We start from the raw sequence: 19,481 nt of genomic DNA on the forward strand, positions 1-19,481 counted from the left end.
CAAAAATGAGTGAGGGAGTTGAAACTAGCCAGAAGGGGTTAATGATGGTGGGGAAAATAGCATCTCAAGATCGATACCATCAAACACTGTGGGTGTTAGGAGGATTTATCTGATCTCTAAGGTAGTTGAGGGTATTTTGTAAAGAGTATTAGAGGTTCAACGGATACAGGATACAGCGTTATTATGTTACAGTTGTACTCAGAATGTCATGCATCTATAGATCTTTGGAAACTCACATACATGAAAAGTTGTAGTAAAGGTTTGCATCAACGTCATGTAATAATTGCTGTACAAGTAGCCATGTTTCTGAAAAGAATCGGTGGTTTGGCGTTTTTATCAATATGCTCGGATCATCTTCAGAAGAATGCTAGACTTTGTTCTGAAAAGAACAACTCAAAGATGCTACGTCAGTTTTTGGCCGATTTGACCATAGGTATTTTGGAGGGGTCGAGAAAGTTACAAGCTTTCATTTGAGCCAAATGCTCGAAAAAGTCCGCCAATTATTAGTAGCAGTGAAATAATGTGCTCAAAATTATTTTGTCAGGATCCCGACAATATATCACGTGACCAATTCTTATGTGTTTTATAAGAAACGTTTTGAATTTTTGTCATGGTTCCTGACCATTAAAAGTAAAAGTTGAACTTTTTTCCGTTAGAGCGGGTGATACTCTTTGAAATACCACTCACTCGAAAAATCTATTTTTTAATGTTTGGGGCCAAAAATCTTACATAGCATCTTTAATGTTTGGATCAGTATACTCTGATTGTCTTCAGAAAAATGCTAGACTCATTTCTGAAAAGAACTAGTGGTTTGACAACTCAACGTTTCGATCAGTTTGCTCTGATCGTCTTCAAGAGAATACTAGAAAGTTTGACGTGCATTACACAACACAAGGACCAATGGCTTAACATCCTATCCGAAGGATGCAGCAATAATGATCAAGTATCTTGCTTAAAGGAACTCATTGCTTTTGATCGGTTGAGATGGTCTTTGAAAAGCGTTCTGTAACCGTTTGTTATGAAATGCATATGGGTAGAAAGATGTAAAAGTAGAATACAATGATCTACACAAACATGGTCGGCCATTTATGGGAGTCAAATTTTTGACTCCCATAAATGGCCGACCGTGTTAGTTCGCGACGTAACAGGAAAACCGTGCAATTTTGAGTGATACTTTTGTAGATCATTATATTCTACTTTTAAAACATCTTTCCAACCATATGCATTTCATAACAAACGGTTTCAAACGCTTTTTATAGACCAACTCGTCAGATTCAAGGCAACGTGTTCCTTTAAGAACACAAGTGTCTCGAACCGACACTCTGTCGAACAGAAACACTAGAGCTTGAGTCGGTGCTCTGTATCCACTGGGTTAGGATATGCCACCACTAGAATTGGCAACCCTAACGATGCTAAATGCAACAATATGCACCAATTGGTAATAGTTGTTGTAATCTGTTGCATTTGGCAGTCAACTCAGATGTCATTCTTTGACTGAATTTCGTGCATTTAGAAATCAAGTGACTTCATAAGTATTTTTGTTCTATTTGACAGTCAACGCTATACCTAGATCTGGAATTTGCTACATTTGACTGAGTTCATGGTCCCGTATATTAGCCAAGTCACCACGACATTATGTGCACACTGTTGCATTTAGCAGGACAAACACCCTTGCTCATCAGACCTCACACAAACAACATGCCTGCACAATGCAACAAAATCTCAAGTTGCATTTTGTTGCATTAGGCTTGGTTCTCATTTCAACTGTGTTGCTCTATGTTGTACATGTATGTGTTTGGCAGGGTATGTGGAGAAATCCTAATAGCTTTTTTTTTTTTAGTTTGCAGTTTTCACTTCTCAACACATTATTTTAAACCAATCTGTTAAATGGACACTATTGGTAATTGTCAAAGACCAGTCTTCTCACTTGGTGCACCTCGACATTATGCATAAAATAACAAACATGTGAAAATAACTGAATTGGTTGTCAAAGTTGCAAGATAATAATGAAAGAACAAACACCCTTGTCACAAAAAGTTGTGTGCTTTCAGACGCTTGATTTTGAGACCTCAAAATAAAATTCATGGAATATATTACTTCTTTCTCAAAAACTATTTTACTTCAGAGTAGAGGGAGCCGTTTCTCACAATGTTTTATATTATAACACCCCTTGCAAGTATTCTGCCTGCTCATTGGTTTAGAGCGCGTCACATGACATGTCTTAGTTTTGCTAGACGACGGCCGTGTGATAGTGCGTCGGTTTGCCATGCGCTAGTCCGAAGACTAGCACATGGCGTGCAGTACCCAGACGTCAGTTGCGTGTACGAGGATGATAAATTAATAGTCTGTAACCATTTCGGATTATATGACACTACATGCAGCACAGTAAAAGTGTTTGCAATCTGTATCCGCGTTGTCCGTGGATTGTAGCATTCAGGTCTGTAAGTTAATAATAATAGTACACAGTATTTATAAATGTTTGGGGTGTTATAAAACAAACATTGACTGCTTTTACTTGTGCAATGGTTAAAAACTATGACTCCCTCGGTGATCCCCGTAGCGTTCTATTTTCCCTCGCCTTCGCCTCGGGAAAATAGAACGCTCCGGGGATCACCTCGGGAGTCATAGTTTTAACCATAGCACTCGAAGCAGTCAATATTTGTATACTATCTCCATTACTCGTTACCAAGTAAGGTTTTATGCTACTAATTATTTTGAGCAATTGCCAATAGTGTCCAGTGCCTTTAATGGAAGCTTACCTGATATATAGTATCACTCTGCTGGGCCATTGAAACGACAGACAAAACGACGATATGCGGAAGACAGGTTAGAATCCCTGCAAGGACGGCGTAGAGGCGCGGTAACGGCAACGTGGTGTATACGGCCACCACCACTAATATCACCAGCCCAACCTCGTTTGTTGGTTGATAGATTTCATGGAACGACACCAGGAGATAGATAAACAGCAGTAGGTTGACCCAGATGACCCCGGAGATGACCCGAGAGAACTTCAGGAAGATGATGTCTGTGTAGGAGCATATTGCCAGGCAGATGAATACAAAGGTTGTGGAGAATAGAGTGATTGCACGATGCCAACCCTCTCCTGCTTCCTGTTCATATCAAGGAGAACGTATCAGAAATTAGTTTTGGTTTTTGATTCAAAGATTTCAATTACCCATTTGAGAGTTAAAGCAATCGCACAACATTGGTAAAAAGTATTGTCCACAAGGCCCACACTTCGTGTTTCACAACTAATATATAAAATAACAAACCTGTGAAAATTAAGGCTTAAACGGTCATAGGAGTCGGGAGAAAATGGCGAGAAATCCACCCTGGTTTCTGCAAGTGTCGCCGTGTCATGACATGTATTTAAAATAAATCAGTTATTCTCGATCTTGCGAGTTGATAATTGTTTCAATGTTTTCTCAAAAAGTAAAGCATTTCATGGAATAATATTTCAAGGGAAGTCTTTCACCATACCTATCTGTAAACCATGTAAGTCATTTGTAAATCTGTGAACTTTTGACTTTTGTTCTGTTCAGAAAGTGTCCAATGGCTTTAAATTTGAAGAGTGTCTTGTTACTATTTTATTTATTTATTGATTTTTAAAGACAAGGCAGTATTCAGTATTACTGTTATCCCCAAGGGCCCTGTGTACAAACAGTAACAAGTAAAATAGTGAAATACAGAGCAACAACTAAATCCATGAACATACAATGACTTCCCTGTTCATTAAGTTATCATATTTGAATTTATCAGACTATAGAGACAGTTGCTATGTGACACGTCAAGGGGCAAGCTCTCGCGAAGTTACGTAAAAGACTATGAACACCAACACCAGTTCTGAATGAATGTGTATTGCACAATGTTACCTGGGTTTGCTCATTATGGAGGTTGCTACACAAAACCTTGCCCCAAACTATACTTTGACAAAGCTGCCACTAAAGTTTATATGGTTTGTGCTCTAGGTTCAGACCTAACCTTCACCAATTATAGACCCTTTCACGATACAGTATGCCATGTTGGGCTTGCTAGAGTGCTGTGGTGAGGGTATTATTTGGATCGGACATTTACATGATAAATCATGTCAATGTAAATATGTAATTTGTAATTTGCACCAAGTAATAAACAAAAATAATTTTTTTGTCAAACTTGACTTTGTTCAACCCAAAATTATTTTAAATTTACTCAGTCATTTTCCCTTTGTGGTTTATTATTTGATATTTAAAAACCAAAGCTAATATCCTTTATCCCCGATGCAAATTTCCATCTACATGTAGTAAATATTTGATGTTCTTGAACACGCAAAACCACAATACACTTCTTAGTGTATGTGCGTATTTATGTGTACAATAAAACAAACTATTTAATGTAAAATAAATTCAAGTCCCTAACTAATCACTTATCTCTAACTATTAGTCTATTTATATCCTTTTAATCTCCAATGTGAACTACCTTAAAATCCCTTTAAACAAATAAAATGACTTCACTTGCATTCCCTCAGCTATTTGGACAACTGATTGCGAAGACACTTTTTAGAAGCTAATTAACTGACAGTCAAAATCAATATCTGTCAACACAGAACATCGTTATCAACCAATTACTGATAAATGTTTAGCTTCTGTTAATACAGCATCCAATCAGGCTGGACAAACATCAACTGGATACAACTTCACCAACACCAGTGAAGTATTTAATATAAAATCAATTACTAATCTGTACTCCTTTCCTGTGTGGAGAAGGTTGACCAGTTCTTTCATTCAGCTTAAATCGTCCAAATATAACTATGCGTAGATGAGAGGAAATCAGCATCACGGTTGACCAAACTTGTTCCCCTTCTGACACCAAAGTGTACTTGTCTGACCCTATTCCGATATGCTCCCCACTCCCACTCTATTTGTCCACCTGTATTTATAATAAGACCTGCTCGAGGCGATTCTCTTACTTTAAAATTGTTCGGTGACAAATTACTCCCCTATTACTGGGACGGGAATGCGTAGGGTTGCCGTTGAGCAAAGCCCCAGTCGTGTACCAAATCGAATTAACGCAGCCATTTTAAAAAGGATTTGCCGCAGATGTTCTGATTGGACAGCGTAATCTGGTTTCCCGTGTTTGTCTAGAGACAGAGAATTATCGCAGCCCCCTTCACAAATAGTGGTGAGGCTGACAGTAATAAGTTTGAGGAGTGACATTCTACCAATCACGCAAAACCAATACAGCTACTGCGTTTAATTCCTGTACATCAAAAAGGCAGTGCTCAACCAACATAGCCACTGCGTTTTAATTCCTGTAGGCTGACAACCAACCAACAAACAACATTAAACAGCATTTTAATTCCTATACAACGAAAAGACAGTGCTTCACATTTTGGAAATCACAAACAGCACCTCAGCTAACACTTTTGATTAAAAATCACCATGGTTCTTATCATTTTTGACAAAGTGATTCTCCACATGATGCAATTTAAAATATTATAATTTGCTCTTTGAAATTCATACCATGGGCAAAATGCTATCAATTGGTAACTAAATTTATACAAATGTACGTGTCCGTACTTGTTGCCCTCCTGTCATATTCTGTTCTGTGTTTTGTAATTATTGTGTGCCATTTGCTTGAATAGTTATTGTATTCTTTTTTTTGGGGGGGGGGAGATTGTTGTGTTATGGTTTAACTTTTGCTGTGCTTTTTGATGTACTTGTATTTGTTGAAGTCAAATAAATAATAATAATAATAACAATAATACTATTTTTTCTTGGTGATACAGTGTTAAATGTGTTAGCTAGAGCCAACATCAAACATTTATGTTAAAAAGGGCTCTGAGGTCAAATTCAAATGTGGATCAAAATATATTTGAAATGTGACTCCATAAAACGCTTCTTTGATTTTGGAAAAAAAATGCACTTCAGTGATGACACTTTACATCATTTTTAACCTTGGGTTAAAGCACTTTATCTAATGGAAAATATCTGGATTATTATTATTTTTTTAATGAACTTGACTTTGAGCATCTCCTCAATGAAGCACACTGCAACAACAGAGACTCTTTACAGTTGAATAGCGATATCAAAGTGGGTGTAGGAAGAATATACGCGTATTCACTCCAATCCTCATGTGTGAAAAACCAAAATCTGTCAGATTTTCAAGGTACAGGGATCACAAACCTTTTGAGATGGACCACAATAAATTATGCTTAATTGTTTACATGCTTAATTAGTTGGTAAAATGCGAGTGTAAGATGACTTCCAAAACTTTATTTTTGTTATAAACTAAGACCAGTTCATATTTCCTGCAAAATCGAAAGTGAAGCAAGTTATTTATTGTTGCAAATTTGTGGTGTCAACTTTTTTACAAAGGTAATTTTAAGGTCTCATGGTGCTTTGATACTAAAAATCCATTCTTGCATGTAGATTAGACCAACTTATACAGTCATCAAGTATTGTGTCTTGTCTTTGGATTTAAAAAATTATTTTTTACCAAAATAGAATATCCATATTTAAAAAGATATATGGCTGCTGTATGCGTCGTAGCACCTTGTAAACTCTTATAAGGTGCTAACTAATTGGGTATCAAAATTCATCACTGCAATAACCTATCTTTCTGAAAGTATGTATAATACTCAGTGCTTTGATGAGTACCTTGTTTGGTAGAAATGTGCGCTATATAAGACTTTGATATTATTATTATTATTTCATTTTATCACAGCATGCAAAAGAAAGATCTCATTTTCCTTTGTGCCGGTAACTCCTCGAGCCGGGCTACGTCCCGTAGCCTTAGATCTCAAGGGTCTTTCTCAGGATCCTCGCTGTTCCCAAAAGCGCTGCCTTCTGTAATAGATCTACCCTCACATTTGTCCCTATTTCATCTAGATGTTTCCCCAGTGCTTTGGGAATGGTGCCAAGTGCTCCAACCACCACGGGGACTACTTTTACCTTTACCTGCCAAATCTTACGAAGTTCCCTGGCCAGAGCCGGGCTACGTCCCGTAGCCTTAGATCTCAAGGGTCTTTCTCAGGATCCTCGCTGTTCCCAAAAGCGCTGCCTTCTGTAATAGATCTACCCTCACATTTGTCCCTATTTCATTTAGATGTTTCCCCAGTGCTTTGGGAATGGTGCCAAGTGCTCCAACCACCACGGGGACTACTTTTACCTTTACCTGCCAAATCTTACGAAGTTCCCTGGCCAGGTCCTGGTACTTCTCGATCTTTTCCATCTCCTTCGAAGCTACCCTTATATCACCTGGCACCGCTATGTCAATGAGATGACACATCTTCTTCGTCTTATCTAATAGCACAACATCCGGACGCCTATGTTGTATCAGAGTTTCCCGAGAAGGCGTCTGCTGAAGACATCCTCTCGCTCAAGTGGACTGGATATAGTGTACATATCCCATTAGCTATATCAAGGCACTTTAGAACATTATTATTCCAGTTTATCAAGCATACGTAGACCTTTCCTCAAACTTTCTTAACTCCCTGGGAAGCATGCATCCCCTAAACTCCCTTACATTAGTGCTAAGGGGTTAATCAATCCATCCTCTCATGTTCCAATTTATAAACCTGGGTGAAGAGAAGTAATTATGGTTAAGTGCCTTGCTCAAAGACATAAGTGTTATGACCGGGAATGGAAACCGCACTCCAAGTCAAATGCACCAGGCCACGACATACAAACGATGCCATTGATTAAATAATACACTTGATAACATAATCAGGACCAGTATAAATTCCAAATAGTTTTGAATTATAAGCTCATCAAAATAAAAAAATGGTTAATTATTTTCCCACCATAAAAATTTTTTTTTTTTTAAATCATCAAATTGGATGCCTTCCTTATTAAAACAAAAATACAAAAATACAAAAAAGATTTGGGTTAAATGACACTTCATCCTTTACTAAGGAGATATCCTTGGCATTAAGGCAACTCTCTAATGTTTTTTTAGCACTTGTAATACTCTCCCCTTGGCAAGCTAATCCTTCTACAAATAATGCAGTGCTTATGCGTGCATTCTTACGACAAGCAGCCTTGTTGGCTGTGTTAGGTATAGGTCAAAGATTTAGTATTTTTTTTACAAGCAGAGAGCTCATTTACCCCCAAAACGGAGAAAGAAATTATGACGGGGGTAGAAAGGTGTTACAACAAGATTTTTTCTAATTTCAGAATGGGAAATTGATCAGCTGAAATAATAATGACATAAGAAATTTGTTGTGACATGATGAAAGATAATTTCCCTTTTGAGTAATCCGATGGTGGACTCAGCGTTTCAGACAGTATACTGGAATAATACTACCATAAACAATCCCTGGGGAAGCATGTGTACTGTAGCTGTCTCGGCAAAACCACTAATTTGTGCCAAACTCTCTCAAAGACTGTAAATTTGCCCAATTCTTCCATTTATCACGATGACACGTCATTACCCTCACCCCCTATATCTCTTTGATTAAAGATGCATCGCCCAGTTTTTTGTTGAAAAATTAATACTAAAGGGTTTATTTTAAAAATTCACTCCAATTCACATTGCTTAGAATTTCAAGAGTGTGAAAGTTGGACGATTTTCAGTGTCTACTCTGTGTTTGTTTTGAGACAATTGCAAATGACAAGGGTCCATGTGTGAGATATAAAATTAACTTAAATGTATTTCAGGCATGGAGGTAGCATGCCCCCTGGTCATTGCCTTGGTGCCCATGAAATGCTTCCAGTAGACATTTACAATTTCCTCATAGAGTGCCCTTTAGCAAGGAGAAAATGCCCTAGTGCCCTTTACCCTTCCAAAAACGAATTGGCCTGGTATTTCATACATAGCCTGCACTGTCACAGAATATAATCATTTCACTTCCCCAGAAACTCATCACCACAAAGCATCAGTTAAATGTTAACAAGGTTTGGCTACCACCTTGAGAGAAAAATTTCTGACGATAGAGCAATACTTGGAACATCAACCTCTTACTGACGGAAGCTCTTCACTTGCCTCTTTTGTCCGCTCATTAAACGCTTCCCTAAGATGTCTACTCCACAACTGCTTGAACGAAGCACACAGCTTTCAAGTGGGCATCAGATTGCAGAGCAGAACGCAGTCGGTCGTTACGTGGGAAGGTAATTCTTCATAGGGGGATTAGTGTCAGTCTCAGACTGACAGTAACTTTGGGGATATTGTGTTGCTCTACAGCAGGTGAATCCAATGGAAGAGGGTTTATGTCTAATGTTTTTAATGAGTGTCAGAAGAAAGGGAAATAGACTATGAAACGATCATTAAAGGTGCTGAATCATTTTTCTGGTGAAAACAAAATATAAAACCATGAGTCACCACGAATTTTCTTACAGGTTCTCTTATCATCTGGTAATTTAGTTTATCAAATATATAAACCGCCGGTAACTGTAGGTTTTCTTAAAGGTACCACAAACTTTTTTTTTTTTTTTTTTTCCCCCTGGAGGGAAATATCACTGGTAACTGCATCATAGATGCAAACAAAAAAATACTTAAACACCAATGACAACGTAAAGCCATAGGTTTTGTGTGTTGTATTATCGCTAAGGGAAGGGGTTTTCCCCCAGTATTTTCTAGTACGATTATTTTATTTTATGTATTAAAAAAAAACATCCAGCAGCGCAAGCGCAATAATTACAGGACTGATACAAATATTAATATTAAACATTATAAAAACAGTCAGAGCTGCAGAGTATGCCACAGCACCTTGTAAACTGATACATTGGTCCATGTAATTAAAATAATGTGTCTTATAATTTTAACAGCTTCAAAAATATCATTAGAACAAAATAACACGTACATTGAGGTTGTTATGTTGGTTGTTATTTTCATTATTTGCATTTTTATGGACTCTGTATAGTAAAATATGGACAGCATAACTGTACTTTTTGTTTAAAGGCAGTGGACACTATTGGTAAGTACTCAAAGTAACTATTAGCATGAAGCCTTATTTGGTGACAAGTAATGGGGAGAGGTTGATGGTATAACACATTGTGAGAAACAGCTCCCTCTGAAGTGACATAGTTTTCGAGAAAGAGTAATTTTCTACAAATTTGATTTCGAGACCTCAAGCTTAGAGATTGAGGTCTCGAAATCAACCATCTAAACGCGCACACAAGTTCGTGAGACAAGGATGTTTTTTCTTCCATTATTATCTCGCAAGTTCGATGACCGATTGAGCTCAAATTTTCACAGGTTTGTTATTTTATGTGTATGTTGAGATACACCAACTGTAAAGGCTAGTCTTTGACAATTACCAATAGTGTCCACTGTCTTTAATGTAATACTGTACAAGGGGGATCTGCCTTTTACAGTTTGTTTTTTTTACCCATGCATTTTTCAAGGACCGAATGAGCAACATACGTAATAGTTGATGCATAGCATAAACAGTATACAGTAATATTTTACTGTTTTTTAATTTGTGTTTCAACTAAAAAACCACCAGCGGTACGATTGCAATTGGTACAGCTTTTCATTATGAGGAAACACGTTCATGTACATAACCAAGTACCATCATTAGAACTACAATAGATATTTTTGTGTGCTTGGACAAACAATTTTTTTTTGAACCTTCAATAACTAACTAAACGATGATAGTGCCTGGGTTTTTAAATGTCACAGTCTCAAAAACCAGACTCTTGTAAAAAACAGCCAAATCCACAACGGATTTACTATTCTAAAAAACAACATGCATGTATTTATTAGAATTCAATAGACTATGATCTGCCCAATCCCTCTACACTGTACAGTTATCAATCACTTCATGACAAGGGGGGACAAAAAGTGTAACGCAACATGACAAAAGAGGTACAACAACTGATCCTTTACAAGCTTGGATCTGCATGTACGTGTGCTGCTGCAAGATCTAGACTGTATCCACTCTCCCTCCAGGGACGTGCGTTACGCAGTGGTTCGCTGGCATATTTGACAACATCTTGGATACAAGAGAGCGTTCTTATCTCATGGGCATGGCATAACGTCTCTCCCTCAATGTGTAATTCCTTAGAAAGTGACAAATTAGTAGCCGGTCGGTTGGAAAAGGAAGACGGGAGAAAAACATCTGATCGGAGATGGATTAAAGGTGACCTATATGGAAAATATAATTTCATGGGAAAATGGGGCCTGACTAAAATATTGCGAAGATGAAATGATATATTGCCAAGCTGAGGTTCACCCTAAAACTGAAAATAAAAAGTCGTCAACTGGGCTTCTTGTATAAGACAAAAAAGACAGAACAGAAGCAACTAGTCTTACAAACTGTTTTGTTTAAAATTGTAAACCAAATGCAGAAAACTACACTCCCCCCCCCCCCCCAACAACAAAAAGGTAATTTGCATTCGGCGATAGTTTCACAAGATGTCTTGATTCACTTGAAAACCAAAGTCAGTGAATTGATCGAATGTTGCCCACATCATTACATTTGGCCTAAATTGTCAGCACAATATGCCAGCATCAATCCATTCAATTACACCTGTATTAGATAAGAATTGGGGCAACGCTTCTTTCATTATAATAGAAAGCGTGCCACTGGTTTGTCGGCCTGCTGTGTGTGTGTGTGTGTGAAAGTTTGCCGAAAGGGATGCACAATTTGGGACTTAAGCCATGTTCAGGAATGAAGATTATAGGAACTTTTTGAATAACACACAAGGAGTTCATTTAGGTATTGCGGGTTTGGAGAGTGCCCTGTGGATAAGGATTTAAAACCCTTCACCGGTGCTGCATATATTCTTGTGTAAGTCATGCTTTGCATTTCAGACACATTGCAAATAATACGTCAGATCCACCGCACCCAGGAAATAGCAGACCTTCGATTTGGTCATTGGTTTACTTTGGAAAAATGGCTCTACCAATGACAAATCAATTGTCTTTAAAGGCAGTGGACACTATTGGTAATTACTCAAAATAATTATTAGCATAAAACCTTTCTTGGTGACGAGTAATGGGGAGAGGTTGATGGTATAAAACATTGTGAGAAACAGCTCCCTCCTTCGAGAAAAAAGTAATTTTCCACAAATTTGATTTCGAGACCTCAAGTTAAGAACTAGAACTTGAGGTCTCGAAATCAACCATCTAAAATGCACACAACTTCGTGTGACAAGGGTGTCTTTTCTTTTATTGTTATCTCGCAAGTTCGATGGCCGATTGGGCTCAAATTTTCACAGGTTTGTTATTTTATGCATATGTTGAGATACACCAACTGTGAAAGCTAGTCTTCGACAATTACCAATAGTGTCCACTGCCTTTAAGAATAGTACAAAGATGCAAAAATAATTCTGAGATTAATTGTTGCGGGTTTTACAAACTAAAGAAGTTATATTGGTTAAGAAATGTCTTATAAATGTCAATCCAAGTGTTCAATGAAATATTGGAAATAATTTCTTTTTTAACCAAAGTAACTTTGTTGATGAATGGCTTTGTTCACAAGATTCCAGTAATTTTCCTCATTACTAAAACAAGGAAAGGAAAACATCTTTCAAGAAATTAGCAAATTTATCTAAAAACCAGTTTAAAGTTTAAGTCTGTGAAGCAAGTTAAACTTTAGCAAGCTAAGGCAATGGGATACATGTAGAATCAAATAAAATATTCTCACAACTGATATTGTTTCACACACAGTTTTCTAGGATGTCAAGTAAAACTTGACAACCTAGTAAATTTTGCGTGTTAAACTTGACAACCTAAATTCCTGATCAGATTATGATTAGTTCTGTCTAATACTGTAAATCAATGGGTAATACCAATGGAAGATTATTATGTCGACGTCATCCCTTTTTACTTTTGGAGGCTGCGTCGCACATCATCAAATATTCTGGCTACGTCTTGGTTGTAAGGAAAGTAAGCAGGGTTCATGAATTATAAAACTTGATAAATTGTGATGAGGAACTGTTCTGTTAATGAAACCACAGAGACCTCCAAAGTACATTGCACTGTAACCTGTTGACCTGACGATACCTGTCAACAGAAGATGTTGAGGAAAATCCTGATTGGGGAAAACCCATGCAATCACAAAGGGATGGAAGGCTCTGGGCCCAATTTCATAGAGCTGCTTTTAAAGCAAAAAAAAAAATTTAGTTTGCCGCCCAATTAGTTTCCCCTAATTGTTACGCTATTAGTGAATAGCAGCTTAATAACAGTCCCAAGCAAATGTATATGACATGGATTTTTGACCAGTAATATGTGTATGCTGGCTGGCCAAAGGCTACAGAGAAGACCCGTGAACACCGACTCAAGCTTGCTGGGCACTGTGTCCGCCATTCGGAGCTTGCCGCTTGCCCATCAACCATCCTCTGGGAGCCCACCCAATGCAAGGCTTCGCGTGGGAGAAGATGTCTCTCCTTTGTAGACACACTTAAACGAGACACCGGCTTGACCAGCACTGAGGAACTACGCTCCTGCATGCTGGACCGGACCATCTGGAGAAAAATCACTGAGCAGGCTCAAGCTTCTAGAGTGCGCTCGACTTGATGATGTGTAAAATAAGCAAGCTCTATGAATGAATTGGGCCAAGAGCCTTCCGTGTGGTTAGGATTCTCAGTCCCTACATGATTAAATGGGTTTTTTTTTCCAATCAGGATTTTCCTCAACATCATTAGGAACGTTTAATGAGCAGACAAAATTGGGGTCCACTGGTGTGAAAGTCAACTCAGAGACCACTTAGCCACCTGGATGTTCCACAATATGCTATTTTTGTATCAGTTTTGTATCAGATTAATTTTCAAAATTTAACCATTCATATTTTGGTTAAGATAGAGGACTTTATAGTTGTTTCCCACAAAAGTGGGTATTTGTGACATCACATTGTGAGGGCAACAGTGCCTGCATGGACTTCCTACAGGCATTATTTTTACACCGCTTCTAGACGATGTGACCTCTTACGTCACACGAAAACCATAAAATGAGTCGCGCGCATACCGCCGGGCAAAACCTTTGTGTTTTGGCAGCCAGCTAGAAAGTGAAGGCAATCTTACCATGGCGACGTGTCTTTTTGCCCGGCGAAACATGACTTAAACAGTGTTTTTTTCAACAGAGGGCGGTTTGAATGTAAACATAGGTCACATCGTCTATAGGTCAAATGGGTATATAAAAAAAAACATAAAACCTTACACTTTGTGAAGACAGCACCTTCTGATTTTTATCAATGTTTTTTTATGAATTAAAGGGGCATGTACAGCTGTTATTTGTGAACAATTATTGATTTATATGTCAGAGGTACGTCAAATTCTCATATGACCGGTGCAGTTTTAAGTTGCCTGCTAAGAAATGCCAAGTGGACTGGACAAGGTCACTTTTGTAAAACAAGATGTCATGCATGTGTGGACATTGTTTGTGAACAAAACTCAATTACGAGTCCCCGCAAGAAACCTCCAAGATGTAAGCTTCAATGAAATGACCTTGCATGCATGAGGTCAAGTTGATATTTATCAGTTCGCTTCTAAGGACACCATAATGCACAAAACTCTTATGCAACCCATGGGGGGGATGGGGGGGCTAAACTTGCGATAAGTGATGCGGCTACCCTGATTAAACTAGACAAAATAAATATATACACATCGGTGTATTGGTAAAAACCGAAATTAATATTCTTTATCCCCGATGCAAACTTAACATCTATTCTAATCGCTGCGGTACCCGCTGCCAAAACATAGAATTCGAAATGCCTCTGGCTACTGGGCAACCTCGGTAGTCTAGCTGGTAGGACACTGCTCTAGAATTGCAAGGGTTGGAATACCACCCGAGTAACATGCCTGTGATATTTTATCACAGGACTTTTGAAATTACTGAGTATACAGTTCTAACACACATCGATGTATGATGAAAAGAAAAGAACTTCCTATATATATTGTCACCTTTTTGAAGTGATGAAATAATATTCCCATGACGAAGTTGAACTATCCGCAGTTTTGGTTAAGAAGTACTTCCAAAATACTAAAGACTTTAAAGGCACTGGACACCTTTTGTAATTGTCAAAGACCAGTATACCCAGTTTCTACTTCTCAACGTATGCATGAAATAACAAATCTTTCATAAATTTTGCTCAATACGTCGTCGAAGTTGCAAGAAAATATTAGAAGAAAAAACAACCCCTATGTTTGCTTTCAGATGTCTGAAAACCGCTTCGGGCCTGAAGTCTTTTTTAGATTCAAATATTTAGTGAGAAGTTACCTCTTTCTCAAAAACTATGTTACTTCAGAGGGAGTAAGGCTTTATGTTGCCATCCGAAGGACATTTAAGCAATAATGGTTAAGTGCCTTGCTTAAGGACACAAGTGTCACAACCAGAAATTTAACCAATACAAACTCTGCTAATCAGAAACACCCGAGCTTTTAATCTGGGCCCAATTTCATGGCTCTGCCTACTGTAAGCATGGAATCGGCGCTTACGGAAGCAGGGAATTCTGTGCTTACGGCAAGCGTATTTCACGGCAAGCGTATTTCACGGGATAGCGGCGAATTTGGGCTTCTGCGCGTGCGTACTCCACTTTACTAGGCATTCTACGCTTACAAGGTTAGCGCATAAATTCGGCGCTTGCATGTAAGCGGGGAATCGTGATCGTAAGCGCAGAATTCGGCGGTAAGCAGAGCCATGAAATTGGGCCCTGGTGGGTCGTATCTGCTTGGCCAGGACACGCCACAATGTATTGTGTCTTCATTGCGGTTTGAGAGCTGGCAACTCTGCCATATCTTGCAGGATATGGTGCAAAGGGTATCCCATCAATATTCCCATACTTTAACATCAGAACAACAACCCCTCCCCCCCCCCACCCCTCCGACCTTAAATCCTCAAAAGAATTCCAGAGATTTCCAGAACACAATGAATTAGACACAATACAGGGATAAACCATGATTCAAGTGCCAAATGTTTGATTAACAGATTTTCATATTTTGTTTGAGTTAAGTCTTTTGTTTGCTGAGGTGGTAGAACTTTCAATTAAACCATTGGCTGCTTGCAAATAGTCATCAGTGGTGCTAAAAGTATTGCTAATCCATTAACTTAAATCCCCTGAAGTTCAAAGGTTATCAGAAATGCTTCCCACCCAAATGAGGCAAAAAGTTCATCATTACTAATCCAATACTCGCTAAACATCGTCTACAATCCAAGACAGCCCTATCGAGCCGAGATGACTATAATGTTGTCGGCTATTTCATTAAGGGCCTAAATCTAATTTAAACCCTAATCAAATTCACGTTCGAGCACCGGTAGGGTTTTGTATGGGTCAATTGTAGTTCACATGGACTATGTTAATATTTGAGACAAATTTCTTCTGACTGACTTGTCTTCGGCAGCTTTTCTCAAAGAGGTAAAGCACCCATTATTTTGGAAGGGGAAAAAATTGTTTCAGTTGTTGTGTTTTAATTCTCCAGCTCTGAAACTTTAAATTAATTATTAGCACATACTTTTTAATATAATTCACTAAAAACAAAGTTACTGCAGCTTTAGAAAAGTTTGATTTATCATTTTTTGTGGTAATGTAAAATATACGATTGTCATCTACCAAAGCAAACAATATCGTATATGTGAACTTGTTTTTCAAAATTGATCTCACATTCACAAACAGTGAGATTTAAAGACGCTATGTCAGATTTTTTGCCCAAAACATTAGAAAATAGATTTTTTGGAGTGAATGGTATCAAGGAGTATCACCCGCTCTAACAAAAAAAGTTTAACTTTTACTTTTAATGGTCAGGAACCATGACAAAAATTTAAATTGTTTCTTATAAAACACATAAGAATTGGTCACATGATATATTGTCGGGATCCCGACAAAAACTTTATTTCACTGCACTTTACTTCACTGCTACTAATAATTGGCGGACTTTTTCGAGCAATGGCTCAAATGAAAGCTTGTAACTTTCTCGACCCCCATCAAAATACCTATTGAATTTTAAATCAAAATTTGTTGGTCAAATCCGTGAAAAATCTAACATAGCATCTTTAATTGTTTTGTTTGACCAATATATTTTTTCTATAACTAGATCATGAATGTAGAATCCATTTCATTTATATCTCTATAGGTTTTTTAAAAAAAAGTTAGTTTGAGTTCCAATCATTTTCGCTTAAAGGGACAGTATATACTCTGTACATTCAATTGTTTTAATTCTATATAAATGTATTAAATATACAATTTAACTAACATCTGAAAACTTTAAATCAAAAGGTGGTCAGGATTTTGAGAATCCCAGTTTAATCCGAAAGAAAGAATAATCTCCTTAAAGGAGTACACAATCTGAGAGCCGTTTACTGCTCTCATGTTCCAATTTTGAGGCATACATTTTTTTTTTAACATTACCACATTACCTCAAATGGAAATGTTTCTCAAAATGCTTTATATTATTGAACCCTGCTGTAGGCATCTAACCAAAAGTTTTCATCGCCATTTCTTTTAAGAACAATTACCAAACATATACCCCCCCCCCCCTTTTACAGCCGAAGGTAATGGTCTCTATTAAACAGACGCCTCATACAGCTACCCTTCCGTAATGGACTCTACCCCTAACCCCCAACCCCCAGCCCGTCCCCTCTCCTGAAGACTAGGCCAGTTCTGTCTGAAAGAGTTGTAAAAAATCAAATTCTTCCAGAATTGATGCTCTCTGGTGAACTGTACAGAGAAGACTTTGACATGGACCCATTTCTCACATCTAGGAAAACAAAGTTTAATGACACGCTTTCTTAAAGCCATTGGACACTTTCGGTAAACAGTATTGTCCAAGGCCCACACTTCGTGTATCACAACTTATATATAAAATAACAAACCTGTCCAAATTTAGGCTCAATCGGTCATCGGAGTCGGGAGAAAATTACGGGAAAACCCTCTCTTGTTTCCGCACGTTTCGCCGTGTCATGACATGTGTTTAAAATAAATCTGTAATTCTCGATATCGAGAATTGATATTGTTTTAATGTTTTCTCAAAAAGTAAAGAGTTTCATGGATTAATATTTCAAGAGAAGCCTTTCACCATTACCTTCTGTAAACCCTGTAAGTTATTTGTAAATCTGTGAACTTTTATTTATTTTTTTTTCCGTACCGAAAGTGTCCAATGGCTTTAGAAGGAGCTCTCTGTGTTGTAGTTTGTCGCAACAGTTGGGAATTACAGTCAACAAAAACTTAATTGAGCAGAAAAACTACTGTGTTTTCACGTTTTGAGAAAAACCTCTGTGCCACAAAGAATGCAAAGCTCCGTCACACAAAGCTACAGGTAACTCGTGCGTCATCAAAGATCTAACCAAAATACAGCCCGAAGATATTCCACTCATTTACTTCTGATGTAATTGGATTGAACAAATAAAGAGAAGTCGTCAATTCAAAAAGTTTGATAACGTGATCCTGCCTTAACCCGAGTAAATTAAACAATAGTGTATGGTTGTTTTGAACAGGCAGGATTTGTAAAAACAACACGTACAGCATCTGCGCGTGTTAATGATACTTAGAAACCAAACGGCAACAACCAGAAGTGTTGAAATTTGACAAGAGTCGCCCGAGGGAAGCAGCAAGGCGGAGGTATGGTGGGTGGGATGATAAGCCCATGGCTTATTTTTATAAGGTGTCAGTTAATATCATTGCCATCAAAATATCACACACTGTCTAAATACCAAGAATCGAAATGGAGATACCACTGCAGCTGATGTAAGTTCTGTGCACAAAACATATATCGGGGTAATAATTGGGGCACTCAAGCCTAAAGAGTTCACAATATCTAGTCATGACTCAGCGTTGAGGTTAGGTAACAGAGAAAGAAATTGATTCCTTATGTATGGTGGGTGTACTTCATGTACTTTCTTCAGAGCATCTTGAAAGGCCTTCAAGAAGTAGTTCAGGATTGCCTTCTTGGAATTAAATTTGTAAAAGGAGATGGATTTTTTAGTTTCTTAATGCTGGGAGAACTTGGTTGAATCTGCTACAGAAAAATAAAAACATTTTGTTTCAAGATGTAGATGCTGAACAGAAACAGACTGCAAGAGTTTCAACACTATACGACATGTTTATTTTGAAAATACGCATTGAAAGATATATCATATCCAGCCATGATATTTGATACTTCAAATAAAGTAGGAACATCAAGTAAAAGGGCTGACCTACATGTACATTTTATACATGTGGTGTAAACTGTAATAGACTTTTCAGGGATATTAAAGGAACACGTTGCCTTGGATCGGTCTGGAGTTTGTCATTGAAAAGCGTTTGTAACTGTTTGTTATGAAATGAACATGATTAGAAAGATATTTTAAAAGTAGAATATAATGATCCACACAAGTATCACTCGTGTCCCTTTAATCATAATTGTTTTGATTTTTATTCCGAAGAGCAAAATAATCATCTGGACTCCAGCAGGAAGAATAACATTCCTGATTGAATCAACCACTGTGCAAACCATGTCACTTTGAAATGCTAAATGAAAATGAAATCACTCTTTTCGAAGATTGATTTTATGTTTCCATAAAAACCAAACGGATGTTCTACAAAAGTTTCAAGGTCTCTTTAAACCTACAAGTAAAATTTGACACCACCT

At 37.7% G+C, this 19,481-nt stretch overlaps 1 protein-coding gene across 2 annotated transcripts in view; it reads right to left on the reverse strand.

Annotated features, from left to right (window-relative positions):
- LOC117289612 (adenylate cyclase type 2-like) overlaps nt 1–19,481 on the reverse strand; it is a 98,273-nt gene that overhangs the window by 68,683 nt on the left and 10,109 nt on the right. For both annotated transcript variants that reach the window (XM_033770815.1, XM_033770814.1), the window contains exon 3: nt 2,760–3,110. In XM_033770815.1, coding sequence (XP_033626706.1) covers nt 2,760–3,110 — 351 coding nt within the window. The remainder of the gene's footprint in view (nt 1–2,759; nt 3,111–19,481) is intronic.

Source organism: Asterias rubens, chromosome 4, assembly GCF_902459465.1.
Source record: "Asterias rubens chromosome 4, eAstRub1.3, whole genome shotgun sequence".
Taxonomy (NCBI): domain Eukaryota; kingdom Metazoa; phylum Echinodermata; class Asteroidea; order Forcipulatida; family Asteriidae; genus Asterias; species Asterias rubens.